General features: G+C 41.9%; 1 protein-coding gene across 5 annotated transcripts in view; it reads right to left on the bottom strand.

The window, feature by feature from the left end:
* LOC122556622 (testican-1-like) overlaps positions 1-22,341 on the bottom strand; it is a 527,512-nt gene that overhangs the window by 7,311 nt on the left and 497,860 nt on the right. For all 5 annotated transcript variants that reach the window (XM_043703533.1, XM_043703530.1, XM_043703529.1 and 2 more), the window contains 3 exons: positions 8,938-9,159; positions 4,562-4,624; positions 611-748 (listed from right to left, as the gene is read on the bottom strand). In XM_043703533.1, the coding sequence (XP_043559468.1) occupies positions 611-748; positions 4,562-4,624; positions 8,938-9,159 (423 nt within the window). The remainder of the gene's footprint in view (positions 1-610; positions 749-4,561; positions 4,625-8,937; positions 9,160-22,341) is intronic.

Below are 22,341 nucleotides of genomic sequence, written 5' to 3'. Positions count from 1 at the left end.
TCTGAATGAATGGTGCAGCAGGATCGATGGGCCACACTGCCTACTCCTGTTCCTATTTATTTCGTCTCATGTTTTAAATGGGTTAATTTTTCTTGAAAGATGGTCGGGAAATAGTATAGAGCATTTTACAATTTTCTATCCTTCAAAATCAGCAACACCAATTTCTCACACTTGTCACTGAACCTTAAGATATATTTCTGAAGACAGTCGCCTGTATCATCGTGCCCTTTTAAAGTTAGGTTATGATGTTTTTTTGTATTTTACAAAGTAACGGTCTCAGTCAGGTTCATAATTGAGACTTGCCATCTTTCTCTATTATTAATCACTTCATAACCCTTATAATTCAATAATATCCAACCCTTCAAAGGTTGATCTGACTAAACTGATTCATTGTACTCAGTAAGCGATGCCATCCATATCTGACAAGTGGGAAACTTGACCTTAAAGGAGGGCTAATAAATATAACTGTACTCACCAAAGATGTATTTACAAATTGTTTCCTAATTTGTATCCAGTGAAGGATTTTAAGAATAGTTTGTTGCCCAGGTCTCTATCCCAGAAAATAAGTGCAGCTCAATAGCGAAAAATCCCCTACTATGGCTGCTCTTACCACAGGTTGGAGTCCCTTCCATCCGTGAACCTGGAAGTTCATTTCCATACTTGTCAGCACACCAGCACTGTCCAGTGCTACTGTGACATTGGATTGGTTTGTAATACCCATCCTCATTGCACCTTGGTATAAAAGTACCTAAAGAAACCAAAAAGACAAAAATTGTGATAAAATGTTGAACTTACTATTTCCAAAATATTGCATTGGTTTAACCAATGTCTCAATATATAACAATTTCCATTTAATAACTTTGCAGATATCAAACCTTCCCATGTTGCTTTTCAGAGAGAGGTAAGATACTGATCAGGGGATGTTTGGGAAAGTAATCAAAGTTACCATCAAAGAATATAAAAATAATTTGAATTTCATAGTTAGAGGAGGTGCTAGTTTCCACCACGCAGGAGGGAGTTGGAGCGCTATACATAATTAGGTCAGAATCTGGAGAGAAGAGGATATGAACTGGGAACATATAACTGGAGAAGGACTGAGTATGGTCATGCAGGGATTCAAACATCAAGAAGAGGGCTTGAACTCAATGCAGTGTGGACAGTGGACAGGAGTGATGGAAACACAAAACTTTGTGAGGAAGGAAGTGCAGACTGCAACTTTCTGAATGTAAAAGCCAAATATGGTGGATGCTGGACAATGGAAATAAAAACAGAAAATGCTGGAAATATGCACTGGTCAGATAGGATCTGTGGAGAACAAAACAGAATTCACACCTCAGGCTGATGGCCTTTTATTTGAGTACTAATGACAGGACACTTTTCTACTCTTTCCACAGAGATCATTTTTATGATATTGCTTACATTTTCTGTTTTGATTTCAAATGTCTGTGAGTGTGGGGCTTGTGAAGGGTGAACAGAGGAACTAGTGAGGAGAGTACTGAAGAATATATAGATAAGGCTGGAGTGATAGTGCATTTGAGATATGGGCAAGCAATCATTCAGGCATGGAAGCAAACCGTTCTTAGTTAGGCCTGGGAACCAAAGTCAGGGTTGAGCATGGAGCTTGCAAACCTTTTGGTTCAGTCTGAACAAGCAGCTGATGAAGGAGATGTAATCAGTGTTTGAGGTGCAGGATGCCTTCAGTCTTGTAAATATTGAGTTGAAGAAATATTTGGCTCTTCCCAGACACCAGGCAGATAAAAAAACATAGTCTTTAAGAGTTAAGGCACAGAGATGGAGTTGGATGTGATCAGCATACACATGGAAGCCAATACTATGTTTAAAGATAATACCAAAGAATGATTGCATCTAGACAAGGAATAGGAGACAAAGAAACCAGAGGGATAGGAGAGGAAGGAGAAATGGGACATATTTGAATTGCGGGAATTGGATAAAAAAATGGATGGAATGGATTGAAAAAAAATGGATGGACATATTTGCAATTAAAAGAGGAATTGTCATGAAGGTGGAAGGTAGAAAAGGGATAACTGTAAAACATGGTCAAATAGCAATAGAGAGGAATGGGTTGGTCAACTGTATAAAAGGCCAGAGGGAAGCTGAGCAAGATGATGGTCAATAAAGCAGTACAGTTGCTGTTAACTTTGACAGAGCTGTTCTCAGTGTCATAATTGAAATGACAATTGGATTGGTCAGAAGAGTTAGGAGATTAATTGCAATAGGTCTAAGTGGCTGCAGTGTCTTAAAGGCTTGAGTGGATTGTATTTCAGAGGACACTTTTCACAACAACAATTTTAAATAGAGAAAAAAAAAATCTGAGAAGACTAATGTTAGTGAATATTGAGCCAAGGAGTCGTAATTGAGTAGAGAAGCTTGGTCAGTTAGTTTCTTATATCATTAGGTCAATTTTCTACTGTTTCAGTTGAGAGATATATATTTATTGGAAGTGAGTTCCATTTTCACTGTTTTCTCTCTTCCTTTCTCACTGAAGATGGTTGGTTTATTGAGGGTTATGCTTTCAGGATGTTAAGTTGCTATTATTCACGTGTGAACCTTTACAGGAAATGTCAGAAAACTTTGCCTCTATGAAGTATCACTGTCAAACACAATATGTCTTACCTTAGATCCACATAAGTGCACTTCCAGGGGTCAGTGTATTGTGACTAGAAGTGGGAAACCTAATAAATTGTATCCTTACCAACCCCGGACTATTAAGGAAATCACTAACAACCTTGCATTATCCTATTTCGATGATTAAACAAAATACGGACTGAGATCACAGCCTGGATTGTTCAAATGCTTACTGCATAAGCCACCAAACTAGAAGCCTAACTGTTCAAACAAAGGACAACAACATAGCATTTTGGGTCAAATAGTTGCAGTATAAATTTAGTCAATTTCAGGCATATCCAATTTTGAATGCAAAAAGAAATGTTGGTATATATATGCAGTAGTGTTACTCCACATAAAAAAATGATTCGTATATTTTATGGGAATTGTAATGTTATACGTGCAGTGAGAAGCTCTCTTCCAGATAAGAGTTATATGCCTAAATGAATATCTTTATTCATCCTCTGCAGTTGAAGCCATAATGATCTTCTTCAGCAAACAATAATTTTTGAGCCATTTTTGGCTAAGTGGTGTGTTGGAGACATTTTGAAACAATATATTACACTTATTAGATTAGATTACATTACAGTGTGGAAACAGGCCCTTCGGCCCAACAAGTCCACACCGACTTGCCGAAGCGCAACCCACCCATACCCCTACATTTACCCCTATACCTAACACTACAGGCAATTTAGCATGGCCAATTCACCTGACCTGCACATCTTTGGACTGTGGGAGGAAACCGGAGCACCCGGAGGAAACCCACACAGACACGGGGAGAACGTGCAAACTCCACACAGTCAGTCGCCTGAGGCGGGAATTGAACCCGGGTCTCTGGCGCTGTGAGGCAACAGTGCTAACCACTGTGCCACCGTGCCGCCCACAAAGGCCCTCAAGTGGACATATTACCTCTAGTCTAACAGTCTGCTTTGAATTCAGACTTCAGAATAAACAGGAACACAATCTTCCATTTTCTGAATCCTAAAATAAATCTCAATGCAGCGTAAAATTGTTTTTAAAAAGATAGTAACAGACCATCAGGCTGGTGTATAGTGCTTTCATAAGTGCAGAAAACAAACATTTCATTTTTATATTGAGAAACTCCTAATAACTTTCTTTAATGCTTGCTGTCACTGCAGTGGGTGGACTTGACATCATTTTGGTGATATTTGAATAATTGCAAATATATAACTTGGATTTATTTATTTAAATTATATGCAGATCTACAATAATTCTGTTGTACATTTGAAAATACACATCAGAGTCTCATTCTACATTACTTTAGTTTGGTATTTATTGACTGCTGAGCGAGTTCCACCTGTCAATGGCCCTTTCCATCCTTGCATTCCATGTTTTTAATCATCTCATGCTCAATCATTCTGCCAGAATATTAAAAGCAATTCACCACCTCCCTGGCTGTCCATTTGATAATACCTGCTTACCAATTTGAGAGATGAACACATCTGTTTGCATGAGAGCAAGTAGAGAATGGGGTGTGGAGGGTTTGGAAAGGATCAGAAATATAGAGAAACAGATGGCATTTTGAACCATTTGTGATTTTCAATAAACTCAGAATTTTAAAAGGTTCACATTCTCACATTTAGAATACAGGTAGACATACTGCACTACAGCATTGTGAAGTTGAAGAAAAGTTCAGTGATGTAAACATAATAGACATGAAATACTCATTTCAACAATGGGGTTGTTCAAACTCTTTTCTGATCATTTCATTCCACACCATAAACATAAGGCAGAATAATAATAATGTTTGAAATTAATGGCATTTGTGCTACAGTTTTGAAACCACTTTCAGCTCATCTCATCCTAATGAATCATAATAAACCCGATTTATTTATCTCTTATAGATTTTCAGATCACACATCATTGAACTCTAATCAATCACACTATGTAGTTTTCATCACATTACAATGCTTACCTAAAAGATGTTTCCCTCTGCTCTGCCTTTGAATCTTATTAATTTCAGCTTGGCATGGAAGACCTGAAATGGAATTTAACAGATAGTAAGCCCCAGCAGGTTGGGAATGATATTTTCAATAACTGACCTCTGCATAAACATTACTGCATTCTATTTTACACTTGAGATTCAGAAAGCTGCACATTTTCTCACAAAGCAGGGGACAGCATTCAATTACAATGCTTAAAAAGTAAATTACATTTTTTCACAAATTTCAATACCTCAAGAAAGGTCAATGGATGTATCATGACGGCAGATGTTACCTTTCCTGAAAATTTGCATAAAGCCATAAATCACTTGGCGTAAAGTTATTTTCTCATGCAGTTTAAATCTAGTATTTTAAATCAACTGTCAGTGTCTATTATGAAGTTGCGATTGCAAAAACAGCTCTCTGATGATGGCCAGCTGAACTTGCATTGTTCTGATAGATAGAAGTACAATAAAATAGTGCTTAACATCTCATTAATCAAAAGTAAACTTGTCAAACAAAAATGGAAACCATCAAAACCATTATATTAGGCCTTGATTGTCTTGAAGAGAATGTGAATTCCAACTACAGTTCATGGTAAATATCTTATTACATTCTCCATCAATTGGAGTTACACCGAGCACAAAGGAGGGGAGCTGTGGTTGATGGAGTACAGTCATCAGCTCCAGGACATCTCTGTCGGGGTTCCTCAAGTGGTGTCCTAGTTCCTCATTAGCTGCTTCTATGACCTTCCCTCCATCATTAGGTCAGAAGTGGAGATGTTTGCAGATAATTGCACAAAGTTCAGCACCATTCACAACTTCTCAGATACTGAAGCAGTCTATGCCCAAAAGCAGCAAGCAGCAACCACCAATATGCAGACTGACAATATTGGGCTGAGAAATGGCAAGTAACATCTGCATTGCACAAGTGCCAGACAATGGCCATCTCCAACAAGAGATAATTTAACCATCCATTTAACCATTTAACTCTTGACATTCAATGGCATAAACATCAGAGTTCCCCACTATCAATATCATGTGGGTTACAATCGTGATGATGCTGCTCTTTTAACAAGGTTGTGTTGTCCTTGGTTATTTTCAAAAGGGGTTGTAAAAGGCAGAGGTTCCAACTTGTCTAGATCATCTTCAGTAATGTCTGTCACTTGCACCGGATGCACCTTCAAATGGCACTGTGAAAGTTCCAATCTAGTCACTTTGTCACAGAATTGTACACAAGATTCTTCTGATCAAGTTTATTGAACTTACTACCTACAATGTGATTTCATATATTGTGGGGAGATGGAATGCAGACCCGATAACCACTTCTCTGGTGATTCTCATTCTGTCTGCAATGATGACTCTGACCTGCCACATAGCACACAATTAGCTTCGCTGACTTGTCCTGTGCTGTTCCAAAAAAATTCATGTGGGCTTATTTCACTTATGTTCTGGGAATGCTGCCATAATTGTACTGACTTCAGATATTAGCTATATTCTTGATTTCCTGCTCAACAAGGGATGCTGGTGAAGTGGAGAGAGAGAGGGAGAGAGAGTGAGAGAGCAACACGTAGGTTGATGGTTTGATTGCAGAATATTTGTTGGAATATAGGTCAGGAAAGATTCTTTTGTCTATGGTTCCGAGTCCCCTCCAGTTATGGTACAGTAATGGATCGAACAGAACTCCCAACATTGAAACTGTACAGTTGTTCTCTTCCCCCATGATATGGCAGAGATGGCCATGACACTATGTCCTGCCAATCTGGCCCAAGGTTGCGACCCAGGCCAGTGCAATCTCACTGCTGAGCAGTGTACTAAGAAGGTTGATGACCTTCTCCATTCCACCGGTGTCACCATCTTTCCTCTGCTATTGCCCACACCTCCCAACAAGAAGGTGCTGGACAGCCAGCGATGCCCATGTCCCACAAGTGAATAAACTTAAAAAAAATTACTTGCTAAAACTTTTGTGTTTCTTGTAGAAGATAAACCAGATCTCTCTGCACTACACATTTTTGCTGTTTCTCTCCTTTTAAATACTCATCTGCCTTTTCATTCTTCCTTTCAGAGTGCATGACCTCATACTTTCCTCCATTTATTGAAGTTTTGCATATTCACTTCACCCACCCATATTAACTTGCAGATTCCTTCTTATGTTACCCAATTCTTGATCCATGTTGATACATTACACCCAATACACTACATGACAGTACATATATTTACCAATTCCTCTTTATCACTAGGCTTGTTATATCCTCAAAGCACTCTAGCAAATTTGACCAACATGATCTCCCTTTTATAAATCATGTCAAGTCAGTTTGGTTGAGTTTAGCTTTCCTAAATGTTCTGCTATTTCTTCCTTAATAATAGATGGTAGTATTTTCTCAATGACAGATGTTTGGATAACTTGCCTGTAACTTCCCGTTTTCTGTACCCCTACCTTCTTGAACAGAGATGCCACTTTAGTAGTTTTCCAATCCGCTGAAAGCTTCCAGAATCTGGTGACTTCTGGAATATTTTGACCAATATCTCCACTATCACTGCAGTCAATTCTCTAAAAACCCTAGGATGCAAGCCCTCAGGTCTTAGTGATTTATTTTTCTTTAGTTCCACTAGTTTATCGAATACCTTCTTCCTTGTGATAAAGACAGTTACAAGGTCTTTCCTTCCAAGAGTCTGTTATCTTAGGGATGTTTTTAATGTCCTCAAATGTGAAAACTGATACAAAATGTTGCTTTAACTTATCTGTCATTTCCATGTTCCCTGTTATCAATTCTCCAGTCACATCCTCCAAGAGCCCCTCACTTACTTTAGCTACTCTCTTTGCATTTTTACCATAATTACTTACATTGGTTTTAGTTTCTACATTGTCCCTCTGCATATATTTTCTACGCCTTCTTGTCACGCTTTGATTATTGACAGCCCCTTCACTGTCCTGCACCTCTGTTCTTTTTGATATTTCAAAAATTGCCAACTAATTAGTTTAAAGCCATATCTACAAGCCTCGCGTCTTCCAGGCACTTTACTACTTCACTGAATCAATATATCTGAGCTTTCCTTTACTCAAGTGTTTTCCTTTTATTCCACTTTTTACCTTTGATGCTTTTCTCATTTCATTTCCTGCTTATTTATTAATACTCTCATACACTCCATGGTTGTATATTGGAATTCTCTATTATTACCCTCCTGATACATCTTCAAGATGCTCCTCTCCATGTGTGACTGCCCCTTCTGTAGAATTTCACAAAGCCTGGCCTGAATTTGAAGCAGGCAAGAAAGCTGGGGCCAGACAAGAATGTCCCAAGTGATTGGGTGCTGGTCAGTTTTGAATGGGCAGTCCTTCCATCTGGTGGCTGATCGGCCTTGTTCCCATTAGGCACAATGTCTGTGGAGGTGAGAGGTAGCCTTCAACGGGCAACTTAAATGGCTCACAATAATTGTGGGTGTGTTGGGGTCGTGGATCTGCCAGTTTTCCTGTCACTGGCATGACGGCTAGAAGATTTCAAGTAATCCTCCATCTCCTCTCTGCACCATTTTTCCATGTCCCAGCCCATCCCAAAGGTCTGGTAAAATTTGCTCTCAGATTTGCTTTATCTTGCACTCTTGCTTGGGTTATGCTATTTGGAAGTAAGGCAGTCAATGCCAGATGAAGCAGCAGATGTGAAAATAACTTCAGAAGCTCGGTAATGTTACCAATTATTTAAAGTTACAAATGCAGCAAGTTAAGTTTTTTATGTATAAAGCTTAGCTGTGGAAAAGAAGCTACCTCTTGTATCTTCCATATCCAGCTATAGTTGTGTGAACAATGTAGACGTCATTAAGTGTGGCGCTGGAAAAGCACAGCCGGTCAGGTAGCATCCGAGGAGCAGGAGAGTTGATGTTTTGAGCATAAGCTCTTCATCAGGAATGCCTATGCTCAAAACGTTGACTCTCCTGCTCCTCGCATGCTGCCTGACCAGCTGTGCTTTTCCAGCACCACACTTTCTGACTCTGTTCTCCAATATCTGCATTCCTCACTCCCTCCCTCCTGAACAATGCAGACACCCAGCACTAACTTCTACTTTGTCTGTTCCAGAGCAAGGTAGAAATTTCTTAGGCCTAATACAATTCTAACAGATTGAAAATAGTGTACAGTACAACCTCAGTTATCTGAACTTTGATTATCCGAATTTTGGATTATCTGAACAAGATGTCAAGGTCCTGATGCTTTGGTAAACTGTGTTATCTGAACATTCGATTATCTGAACATTTGACGATTTGAACAAAATACTCCCCACTTGTGTCGTTAGGATAATCGAGGTTGCCCTGTAGTAATAAAACCTCTGAATTAGAATTTCAACAAGTGTTTTCTTTGAGTTCTCTTTAAAACTTACCACCTTGTCTCTGGAAACAGTAGCACCATTCATTGTTTGAAAGCTTTCCATCTTTAAATGTGTCACAGGAGTTGAAAAGTGGCTTGATACACTGCTCATACTTGTCAAGGTAAATGGCTCCCAGCTCCGATTGATCCAGTAAAAGATCATAGTTCATGTCCAGCTTGTTAAATATCCAACCCAGAGAATCCTTGCAGATTGGCAGAATGCTGGTGTCAAATCCTATAAGAGATGACTAAATCAGTTTTTGTGTAGAGGTTGAGCGAACTGGAATGTGTTCAAAAGGTAGACTAACATTTAAACTCAAGTCTGAACTCAGAACCAATATGAGTAGTATTCTGAAATGTATCACCTTCTCACAATGGAATATAAAAGCACTGATGCATAAAATAAATTAGGATCCCAGTGAGTACATATGCTCACAGTACGTGTTAATCATTTTTTAACCAAATATTTGCATATCTTCATTGCATAGTCACCCGATATTAACTGACAAAATGAACTTTACAACAGCTGTCATTTAAGCAAGCAGTAATTCCATAATGATAATAAATTCCTTAACTTAATTAATTCTTATGTGGCTATAAAATTCATCAAGTTTTTATCTCTTTATCCTTTAACTCTAAAATTAATCAAATACATCCCAGTTGATTATGACTGATTAAAATTAATCAATGTAGAATAACTATGGACAATTAACGTTAACATATATAAGATAACATGTTAAAGAGATATGAGCCCTGCACAAAGTGTACTTCAAATGTTTTAACAGGATTTCGCACAGGTTTGTTAAATATGATTGATGCGATGCTACCACAACCTTAAGAAATTCATAGTCTTTAATATCTTTTGAAGTTGATCACAGTGGACTTTCATTGTGTGGAACAGAATATTATAACATTTAATTGATAATTAATTTTCACTTAGCAGTTCATTCCAAGAAATTTTCCTGCCAATAGAACACAAAATGATTACAGATTTTCCTAATCCAATGCCCAGAATTATCAATAGCATTCTGAAAAAAATCCCAGAATATCTTTTGGCAACATAGACTCAATGGGCCAAAGGGCCTCTCTGTATGATTTTGTGAAATTTTAACATGCAAAACATTCTGTAGCTAAAATAAATAATTCAATATACAGCTATCAAATTATGTTCACAATTACAGTACATTGAAACTCAAAGTTGATTATAATAATTTAAAATTATGTTTCAAAGAAATGCAGTAAGTACTTTTCAAATGATTTTCCCCAGGCTGCTTTTGATTATTTTGATAGTGCTGAGGAATATGAGCGGGCCAGATTTGGATCTGTCCCACTCTTCCGCTAATCATCACCTTAACTTTATCCATCTGCCTTGCTTCTTTGCAGGCAAAACTCTGTCAGTCTCAGATTGGAAACTATTCATTAAGTTAGCATTTACAGTTTTTTGCAGAAGGAACACTTTTAAGACAATGTTTCCTTGGGAGGTACCTTGTTGTGATATAGGGGAGGAGTGGTGTAGTTGGTTTCACTCATCTGTTGGCTAGCGAACTGGCAAGAGACATGCACTACCCTTTTCCAGCACCACTCTAATCTAAACTCTCCTTTTGGGCAGGTTCACCAAACCACAAGTCAAACACATCCTGACCTAGAACTACATAATCATTCCTTCATTGTTGCTGGGTCAAATGTATGGGACTCACATCCTAACAGCACTATGGCTGTCTCTACATTCCAAAGACTGCATTGGTTCAAGAAGGCAGCTCACCACTGACTTCTCCAGGGCAATTATGGATGGACAGCGAATGCTGGTCCTGCCTGTGACACCCACTTGCAAGGAATGAATGTAAAAAACAGCTCTGGTACTCGATAGCATCACTGTATGGGTAGTAGTGGCTGCTAGAGATAAAACGTTGGGGGAGGCTGAGGTCACAGGTAAATGGGGGGGATATGGTTTGTGGATGGGGTGTTTGTGGGATAGGAGCCACTGGGCCAAGAGATGGACAGATCAGTATCAAAGCCAGGAGATGACTCTCAGTGGACACCTCACGTCTTCAATCAACCAGAAGAGTAACATCGCCAGGAGTGACTAGCTAGTTGCATGGTCACAGCTACTGTTTCAGCTCACTTCACCGTGACTGATCTCCCTGGCACTGGGTTAAGCAGCAGGAGGATAAGACCCTTGAGGAGTTAGTGATTGTCTACTTAAGGACCTTAATTAAGATTGGGCTGGGACAGTCAACGGTGGGCATTCTCACCTGAACATAATTTTGGTGGAGCCAGGTACACTGCCATCGCTCCATTTATATTCCCTTCCCATCCCCAAACTCAACACCCACGAGAACAGAAACTTCTTCCCCTTCACTGTCTCCTGAATAACTTGGTTTTGATTTTAATGTTATGGTCCTTCATCCTATAATCACTGGTCAGAGGTAAAGGTTTCTAACTATCTTACCAATTCCTTTCAAAATAGTTGACAAGATCAATTAAATCAGATCTTAATCTTCAATATTCCAGCAATTCATGGAATTTCTCCTCATGGTCTCATGCTTAGAGCTATGATAACAATCTGGTGAATCTGTCCCACACTCCATTCAGAGTTAATATATGCTGGTGCCCTACCCATTCCACAGAATTCCCAGGATGGATTCTCTCATCACTTCAGTTCAGCACAGAAAGGCAATAGAAAAAACAGGAAATCCACTTTCCTGTCTATATTGATGTCATTCCATTATACCTTAGACCAAGTCTAACTTTGTATAACCAATTACAAAACGTCACATGAAGTCAGTATTGCAGGGATGGATCGAGGCCTTCCCTTTGCCTTGCACTTATTTGTCCTGAAGATACTTGATTCTGTTCTCCTCTAATGTCAAAATCTCTCGATAATAGAGACTTTTCCATTTGGATTTGTCCGGGATTAATATTTAGCTCGGTGTTCAGGTCCAACTTTCAAGCTCTGGGGATGACTTTAAGGTTGTCTTTATATTTTGGTTTGGGAGACCCTATGGTGTGGTTTTCCATGCTCTGCTAGGTATACAGTACTGCCTCTGGTATTGGGAGTCCTTGTCATGAACCATATGATCGACCCAGTAAAGCTGAGCTTCAAACAGCATACTCTTCATGCAACACTTGTTTCAGCAGAGGTGGAATATTGCTAGTTGCTTTATTTGATGCCAGCAGGTGACTCCAGATGTGATCTAACCAGGGTCTTGTATAGCTGCAGCAAAACCTCCCCCTGTTTTATATTCTAGCCCTTTGGTTTCAGAAGCCAGCATTCAATCAGAGTATTTTTTGTACTTGTCTAATACACTTTAGGGATCGAGCTAGATGACTCCTAAATCTATGCACCTCCCCTGATTATAGCTTTTAATCATTTAAATAATTCTCAGAACTATCATTCATGGTCGAGAATGGGTACTTCTTATGCATTTCTACTTAAATCTGTCTGCGCAGTTGTCCTCACTTAACTTCATCTATCAATGTCCCTTTGTAATGTGCTCCCTTCTACACTAGTTAATATGGGGAAAGTGAAGACTGCAGATGCTGGAGATCAGAGTCAAAAACATGTGGCCCTGCAAAAGCACAGCAGATCAGGCAGCATTTGAGGACCAGGAGAGTCGACATTTCAGGCATAAGCTTTTCATCAGGAATGTGGGGGAGGCCCAAGGTGGTTGAGAGATAAATGGGAGGGAGTTGGGGCTGGGGATAGGGAGCTGGGATGTGATGTGTAGATGAAGGTGGGGCTGATGGTGATAGGTGGGAGCATAGGGTGCACTGGATAGGTGGGAAGGAAGGTGGATAGGTAGGACAGTTCAAGAGAGCGGTGCTGAGTTGGACGGTTGGATCTGGGATAAGGTGGGGGGAGGGAAGCTGAGGAAACTGATGAAATCAACATTGATCCAGTATGGTTGGAGGGTCCCAAGACGGACGATGAGGTGTTCTGCCGCCAGGTGTCGGGTGGCTTGAGTCTGGCAGTGGAGGATGCCCAGGACTTGCATGATGTTTGATTCCCCGGCCCCCAAAGCCTTATCTTCACCGTGGACATCCAGTCCCTGTACACATCCATCCGCCACGATGAAGGTGGAGTGAGAGGAGGAGTTGAAGTGTTTGGTTACAGGGTGGTGGGGTTGTTTAGCGTGTGTGTCCCAGAGATGTTCTCTGAAATGTTCCGCAAGTTGGCGTTCTGTCTCCCCAGTGTACAGGAGACCACATTGGGAGCAATGGACACAGTAGGTGATGTGTGTGAAAGTGCAGAAAAATTGTCTGTCGGATGTGGAAGAATCCTTTGGAGCCTTGGATGGAGGTGATAGAGAAGGTGTGGGTGCAGGATTTACACCTCTTGTGGTGGCAAGGGAAGGTACTGGGAGTGGAGGGAGGGTTGGTTGGGTGGGGAAATGAACCTAATAATAGAGTCATGGAGGGAATGGTCTCTGTGGAATGCAGATAGGAGTGGGAATGCAAATATATCTCTGGTGGTGCGATCTGTTTTATAGGTGGCAGAAATGGCAGAGGATGATGCATTGTATCCAGAGGTTGGTGGGATGGAAGGTGAGGACCAGGGGGGCTCTGTCCTTTTTGCAATTGTAGGGGTGGGGTTCAAGGGCAGAGGTGTGGAAAGTGGAGGAGATGTGCTGGAGGGAATTGTTGACTGGTGGGAGGGGAAATTGCGGACCTTGAAGTAGGAGGCCTTTTGGGATATTCTGTGGTACCATCAAACCAGCAGTCAGGGGGGACCAGTGGTAGTATGATGCACTAAACTCTTCATTGCTGAAGTCAGGCGCCAACCCACAGACACTGCCCCCTCAAACACAATCTCACCTCCCATCACCAAACTATCATCTCCCAGACCATCCACAACCTCGACACCTCCGGTGACCTCCCACCTACAGCCTCCAACCTCATAGTCTTGGAACCTCCGCACTACCTGGTTTGTACCTTTTACCCAAAATTTACAAACCTGACTGCCCCAGTCAACCCATCAGCCCCGCCTGCTCCTGCCCCACTGAACTTATACTTTGAGACCGTTCTGTTCCCCCTTGGTCCAGGATCTCCCCACATACATTCAAGACACCACCCATGCCCCCATCTCCTCCATGATGTTTGATTCCCCGGCCCCCAAAGCCTTATCTTCACCGTGGACATCCAGTCCCTGTACACATCCATCTGCCACGATGAAGGCCTTCAAGTCCCTGGTTTCTTCCACTCCCACCGACCCAACCAGTAGCCTTCCACCGACACACTCATTCGATTGGCTGAACTGGTCCTCACCCTAAACAATTTTTCCTTCGAATCCTCCCACTTTCTTCAGACCAAAGGGATGGCCATGGACACCCTCATGGGCCCCAGCTATGCCTGCCTCTTCGGGTACGTGGAACAGTTAATCTTCTGCAGCTACACCGGCACTATTCCCCACCTTTTCCTGTGCTACATCGATGACTGTATCTGCAGAACCTGGTGCTCAAACAGTTCATCAAATTCACAAATGCCTTCCACCCTGACCTCATGTTCACCTGGACCATCTTCGACACGTCCCTCCCCTTCTGAATCTCTCCATCTCCATTTCCGGCCATGTTCAACTCAACATGGACAACTACTTCAAACTCACCAACCCTTACAGCTACCTAGACTACACCTCCTCCCACACCTGTAAAAATGTTATCCCAATTCCTCTGCTTCCACCACATCTGCTCCCAGGAGGACCAATTCCACCATAGAACGTCCCAGATGGCCTCCTTCTTCAAGGACTGCAATTTCCCCTCCTGCATGATCAACAATGGCCTCTAGCATCTCCTCCACTTCCTGCATCTCTGCCCTTGAACCCAATCCCTCCAGTTGTAACAAGGACAGAACCCCCTTGATCCTCACCTTCTACCCTCTGGATACAACGCATCATCCTCTGCCATTGCTGCTAACCACAAACAGACTCCACCACCAGAGATATATTTCCATTCCCACCCCTAACTGCTTTCGCAGAGACCATTCCCTGCCCATACCTCCCCCCCTCACCTCCGTCCAAGGCTCCAAAGGATTCGTCCACATCCGACAGAGATTTACCTGCACTGCTGTGTCCACAGTGGGGAGACAGGACTCCAACTTGCAGAACATTTCAGAGAATATCTCTGGGACACATGCACTAAACAACCCCACCACCCTGGTTGCTGAACACTTTAATTCCTCCTCCCACTCCACCAAGGACATGCAAGTCCTGGGCCACCTCCATCGCTAAATTCAAGCCACCCAATGCCTGGAGGAAGACTGCCTCATCTTCCGCCTTGGGACCCTTCAACCACATGGGCTCAATGTTAATTTCACCAATTTCCTCATCTCCTCTCCCCCAATCTTATTCCAGATCCAACCCTCTAACTCAGCACCGCCCTCTTGAACCGTCCTACCCGTCCATCTTCTTTTTCACCTATTGTTTCACCCTCCTTTCTAACCTATCACCATCACCTTCCCTATCTTCATTTACCTATCACATTCCCAGTTTCCTCCCAGCCCCATCCCCCCCTCCCATTTATCTTTTAGCCCCCTTGGGCCTCCCCTACATTCCTGATGAAGAGCTTATGCTCGAAACATCGATTCTCCTGCTCCTCAGATGCTGCCTGTCCAGCCGTGCTTTTCCAGCACCACACATTTTGACTCGTTAATATGCTATTGGTCTTTGTGCCTTCAGCAACCTTGATTAAATGACTCTTGCTTGTGTTATGTTACGAATGAATAAATCTAGTGAACAGTCCCAGCTTTGTTGAGACACTAGTCATTTCCTTTCAATTCAAATATCTATCTAACATCCTTTTTATTTGTTTTCTAGCACATAACCAGTCTCATAACCAAGTCAATCACTTGCCTTCAGTTCCTTTAGCTGCAATTTTAAATAACAATCTCTTATATGTAGCTTGATTAAACACTTTATGGAAGTCTGTATGAACCATATTCCCCTGTTTATTACTGAAGTTACTCATAAATTTCAGTTAGGTTCATTGCACATGACCTAACCTTTTCAAATCTATGTTGGCTGTCTCTAATCAGATCAAATTTCTCTAAATGCTCAGTCACTGTGCTCAGAATTGTACATTTTGAAATTAAAGCATGACAACAAACATATTGGATGGCATTGTATCTGCCATTTCAGGATGAGTTATCTCTTGTGGTTAAGTGCACTTTTGTTCAGTATTTATGCAAGCATGATGCTGCATGAGTGACTCAGTGAATCACGAGCAAATGTCTTGGAAGTTCTTCATCATTGGCATTAACTTCTGGGGTTGAATGTTTTAACCCCACACTGAAAGGCCAGCTGGACACCAGTTTAGATGTAATTCAGGAATCTTTGCTCAGCCTATGGTGCTTACCTCACAAAACCAGAAATACCAGTCAAAACCTTTCTGATGGATCCCTGGATTACTGGTGCTGTCCTTAGATGGAGGGGTGACAGATAGAGGGAATAGCCTTTTCCAAGGTGGATCCCATCAGAACATCCAGTCCAGGCAGAGATCACAGTGCAAGACAGCTTCACTGACCCCAGCAAAAGGGACAGCAAGCAATCCAGGAAATAAGAGATAATGATATCCTGAGCTATGCAGGGTAAGTGTCAGCATCTTCTTTCTCTACTAGCTTACACACACAGTGCTATTACTCAGTCCAACCATGCCACTGTACACACATTCTGCAAAAGGGATGGACCGCAAGCATCGCATGTGTCTAATCGTGCATCCTCACCACCCCATCCTGTTAAACTACTAATATTTCCTGCCCTCTGTGATTCCTACTCACCACCCTGGCAAAGATAATGCAAGCTCACAAACTACTCCTGTAACCAATCCCATCCCACTCAATTCTTCTCTATTTCAGGGGAGGAAAAACTGGCCCATAGCTAGGTTGAGGGGGGCAAACTGACTGGGGTTCTCAGATATTAAGCTCCTCACTGTCTTTGACTCAAAAGTTACCCCCATTTTTCACATTTTCTCTTGTGTTGCACACCCTATGCTGTGATGCCTCTTCACACTTTCCTTGTTTCAGTTGAGTCCCTTTACTGCAGTTGAAGCAGTTCCATCTAAAGAAAAGGCTCATGACGGCTGCAGTATATGTGTACTCACATGGACCGGAGATAGAGGACCCCAACTTGATTGGTATCCATTTGTTTTTTTTTTCTTTTTTAGCAGTTGAAACTTCTGTTTATTTCGGCTGCAGTATATGTGTACTCACATGGACCGGAGATAGAGGACCCCAACTTGATTGGTATCCATTTGTTTTTTTTTTTCTTTTTTAGCAGTTGAAACTTCTGTTTATTTATTTTTATTTTTTAAAATTTTTTTTCTTCTTCTTTTATTTTCTTTTTTTTTAACCCCCACACTACCACCTAAGTGTGGTAGTGCTTATTTTTTTCCCCAGCACCCATGGTGTGTGTGTGCAGGTGTGAGACACAGTGAAAGACACAAAGTGCACCAATCTTTATTCAAATTCCACCAACAGGAAGATAGGAAAACACCCGGGTGGGCAGTGACAAACACTGCCCTTCACATCAAAGGGCAGTGCTGTGTGATCAAAACAGTGAAGGGGAGGGTAGGGACTAAATCAAAATAGAGTTGGAGGGAGAAATGATGCACTCCACTCCCTGAACAACTCCAGGGTGTTGGTCGACACCGCGTGCTCCTTCTCCAAGGACACCCAGGCTCTAACGTAACCGCGGAGGTATCCATTTGTTTTCTGTATAAAGCATTTACTATCTCAATTAGGCAAAGGTTAACCAAAAGGGGGAAGTTAATTCCATTAAGACGTGTAATTAATAAGCTGCAAATACATCTATGTCGACTCCTTGTCACCTGATGGCAAGAAAGTGATTGCGCCACCTAAGGAGGCAGGACTGAATTGCAACAGTGTAACTTGATGTGGGGAATCTGATTCTGAATTCTTGCCTGACATATACCATTGTTCTCAACACCCCAGGGGAAAATTCCACCACCTTAAATATGAGTTCCACCAATTCCTTTACAACCAATGTTCAGATGCTGGACTAAGAAGTCATTGTTTTGCTAGTTTCTCTCCTCACTTTTTAAATAATGAAATTACATTTGTAATTTTTGAATCTAAAGGGACAATTCCTGAACCCTGGACCTTTGGACAATTGCGGTTAAAGGGTTGACATCTGAAAAGCAAGTCTAATTCTCATGAAAGAAGGTGCATTCATGCTGGTCCATTTAACTTTAGACACCTTTGCTTAATTTGAAAAACAAATCCCTTAAGCATTTGGCCTAGGAACTGTAGATGAAATTAATGTGAGAGCTTCAGTACTTAGAACCAGTGGTACGGTGGCTCAGTGGTTAGCATTGCTGCCTCACAGCGCCATGGACCTGGATTTGATTCCAGCCTTGGGCGACTGTCTGTGTAGAGTTTGCACATCCTCCCCGTGTCTGCGTGGGGTTCCTCTGAGTGCTCCGGTTTCCTCCACATTCCGAAAGATGTGCAGGTCAGGTAAATTGACCACGCTAAGTTGCCCATAGTGTTAGGTGCATTAGTCAAGGGGAAATATACAGAAATGAGTCTGGGTGGGTTACTGTTTGGAGGGTCGGTTGGACTTGTTAGGAAGAAAGGCCTGTTTCCACGCTGTGGGGAATCTACTGTAATAAAAAATGGATTAAAGATAGTCAGCATGGGTTTTTGCAAAGAAAATTGTGTCTTATTTCACTGGAGGTTGAGAGATGATCTGATAAGAGTTTATAAAATAATGAGATGTATTGATAGAGATGGGGAATTTCAAAACAAGGCGGCATATTTTTAAGGTGAGAGGAGAGAGATTTAAAAAAAGAGACATGATGCAAATGTTTTACACAGAGGGTGGAACAAACTTCCTGAGAATGTGGTGGATGTGGGTACAATTGCACCGTTTAAAGGACATTTGGATAGATACATGAATAGGAAAGGTTTGGAGGGATATGGGCTAGGAGCAGGCAGGTAAGACTAGTTTAGTTTGGGATTATGTTCAGCATGGAGTGGTTGGACCAAAGGATCTGTTTCTGTGCTGTATGGTTCTATGACTCTATGACTGCACCCATAGACATCAATTTCTACTGGCTTCACAATTATTCATATTCTTTTTCACTTTCTGTATAGTCTTTCTAAGACCTGATCTTGAACGTTAGCTAAATATTATTGGGGTCCCAGGCACTGAGCATTTAGATCATAAAATAATAACATATAGGAGCAGAATTAGGCCATGCAGTCATGGCTGATATGTTTCCCAATTCCATTCTCCTGTCTCTCATAATCCTTCATCCCCCTACCTACCAAGTCTTAAATACACTAAACTCTTGGCCTCCAAGCCTTCTGCAGCAATGTGTTCCACGGATTAATCACCCTTTGGCTGAAGGAAGTACTCCTCATCTTAGTTCTGAAGGGCCAGCCCTTCACTCTGAGACTGTGCCCTTGCGTCCTTGTCTCTCCTACTGGCGGAAACATCTTCTCCACGTCCACTCTATCCAGGCTTCTCCATATCCTCTAAGTTTCAATCAGATCTTTCCTCATCCTTCTAAACTCTTAGTACAGACACAAAAACTGCAACTATTCCTCATATGACAAGCCCTATATGTCCAGAATCATTATTGTAAACCTCCTCTAATGCCATCACCAACCTTCCTTAGATATAGGATCTAAATCTGCCCACAACATGCTGTAAAGCAGAAACAAAAACAGAAATGCTGGAAAATCTCAGCAGGTCCAGCAGTACTTTTCTTATATTTATTCATTTGGGGGAATGTGGGCATTGCTGGCTGGGCCAGAATTTATTGTCCATCCCTCGTTGCCCTTGACAACGTGGTGGTGAGCTGCCTTCTTGAACTGCTGCAGTTCACCTACTGTGGGTTCACCCACAATACCCTAAGGGAGGGAATTCCATGATTTTGACCCAGCGACAGCAAAAGAATGGCAATATATTTCCAAGTCAAGAGTGTGTTGATGGTAAGGCACAGCAGGTCAGGCAGAACCTGAGGAGCAGGAAGATCAATGTTTTTGGCCAGAGCCCTTCATCATTCCATCTCAGTTCAGTTCTGAGGCCACTCAACCCAAAATTTTAACTCTGATTTCTCTCCACAATATTCCAAATACTGTTTAACTGACCAGAGTCTTATACAACCTCAGTAGCATATTTCTGCTTTCGTATACTAGCCCTCTTAAAATGAATGCAAACATTGCATTTGCCTTCCTAACTGCCAACTGAAGCTGCATGTTAACTGTAAGAGAATCCTGAAATAGGACTCCTAATTCTCATTGTGCTTCAAATTTCTGAAGCCTTTCCATGTTTTGAAAATAGTCTATGCCTCTATTCTTCCTCCAAAGTGCATAATCTTATACTTTCCCACATTGTATTCCATCTGCCACTTCTTTGCCCAAATTCCTTGCTTTTTCCAAGCCCTTCTGTAGCCTCCTGCACCCTCAACACTACCTGTCCATCCAGCTATCTTTGTGTCATCTGCAAACTTAGCAACAATGCCCTCAGTTCTTTTGTCCAAGTTACTGATGTATGACATTCCAACACGAAACCCTGTGAAACTCTGCTAGTCACCAGCTGCTAGCCTGAAAAAGACCCAGGCAGCATGGTGGCTCAGTGGTTAGCACTGCTGCCTCACAGTGCCAGGGACCTGGGTTCGATTCCAGCCTGGGGGGGGGTGTCTGTGTGGAGTTTGCACATTCTCCCTGTGTATGCGTGGGTTTCCTCCCACAGTCCAAAGATGTGCCGGTCAGGTGAATTGGCCATGCTAAATTGCTCATAGTGTCAGGTGCGCTAGTCAGAGGGAAATGGGTCTGGGTGAAGGGTTAATGTGGACCTGTTGGGCCAAATGGCCTGTTACTACACTGTAGGGAATCTAATCTAAACCCTAATCTCTGCCTTCTGCCATTGCTGCTCCACCATCTTCCCTGCTCGGCTGCCCTTCCAATCAACCTTGGCCAGCTCCTCCTTCATCTTTGTAGTTACCTTTACTCAACTGTACCACCGTTACATCTGAATTGAATTTCTCCCTCTAAAACCGCAGGGTGAACTCTATCATATTATGGTCATTGCTCTCTTGGGATTCCTTCACCTCAAGCTCCCTCACATATCTAGTCTCCCACATCCCTCACCCTTTTATCCATCTCCCCTTGAGCCATTAAATACAATTAGAAGCAATAGGAGCTCACCATTCCACTCTCAGATATGAGGACCCTCATGGATGTCAACACAGTGTTCAAAAACTAGAACTCTCATCTCTACTCACCAGGGCTAAATTACAACACACGAGGCCTAGATAAAGCATAACTGGGAAAGGTGCCATATTTGGTCTGGGCACTGCAGTTGGTACTTCTTTGAATCAGATGCTAATGCAAGGTTTTGTCTGGAATCACAAGTAAGCAAATATATTTTCATGACACGAACAACAAAAGATCAAGGAAATTTTCTAATGTCTTGATGTCTTTCAGCCATCGGTAACACAATTGACAGCAACAAAGTTTGGCCTTTCGAGATTTAAACAGGGCTTATGAGATTCAACATGGGCATCTGTGGAACCAAGCACTTATAGGGAGAGTCATGTCAGATGCCATTTTGGTGAGTGTTTTTACCCCTTTGGCAGATAAACTCTGCTGGAAGTACAGAGTTAGGAGATCATGACACCGGTGTTTACTGTAGTTTGACGCCAGCACGACTACTTTCGGGCTCACCACGATTGTAACAACATCTCTTGATCAGACATAACTGAACTTGCATTCAGCAACAGGAAGCACCAGTGCTACTTAAAGTGATTAGCAACTATTTTCAGACTGATTACTGACAAATTTCCATTGGCTGCTGCTGCATTGTGGAGGTGCTTGGGGATCACTAGCACTCCTTAAAGTTGCCAGTCTGGAGGAAGCAGTTTGCTTGCTGAAGGTCTCTATCGCAATTTCAATGTGTGCATAGCATTGAAAATTCTGTGACTAAGGAAGAAAATGTAAGGCTGTGAGGGCAAATTTACACAAAGGATATTAGCCAAGTTGCTCTTTTGAAGAGTTGGTGGTTCACACAATGTATCAGGCAGCATCTCTCTGTATAAACATTTTGAGATGGATGTAGTGATAGGTATTTCCCCTTGGAAAGTAGAATAACTGGGAGAATGCACAGAGACCACATTTATCAATATCTGCCTTGAAGATATTTAGTGTCCCGGCCTCCACTGCACTCCGCGGCAATGAATTCCAAAGGCCCACCACTCTCTGTCTCCGCATTTCTGTTCTGAATTTACCCCCTCTAATTCTAAGGCTGTGTCCATGGGTCCTAGTCTCCTCGCCTAACGGAAACAATTTCCTAGTGTCCACCCTTTCCAAGCCATGTATTATCTTGTAAGTTTCTATTAGATCTCCCCTTAATCTTCTAAACTCCAATGAGTACAATCCCAGGATCCTCAGCCGTTCCTCA

The sequence above is a fragment of the Chiloscyllium plagiosum genome, chromosome 14, assembly GCF_004010195.1.
Source record: "Chiloscyllium plagiosum isolate BGI_BamShark_2017 chromosome 14, ASM401019v2, whole genome shotgun sequence".
Lineage (NCBI taxonomy): Eukaryota > Metazoa > Chordata > Chondrichthyes > Orectolobiformes > Hemiscylliidae > Chiloscyllium > Chiloscyllium plagiosum.
The sequence above is the reverse complement of the archived record's forward strand: the minus strand, read 5'-3'. Positions and strand labels throughout refer to the sequence as shown.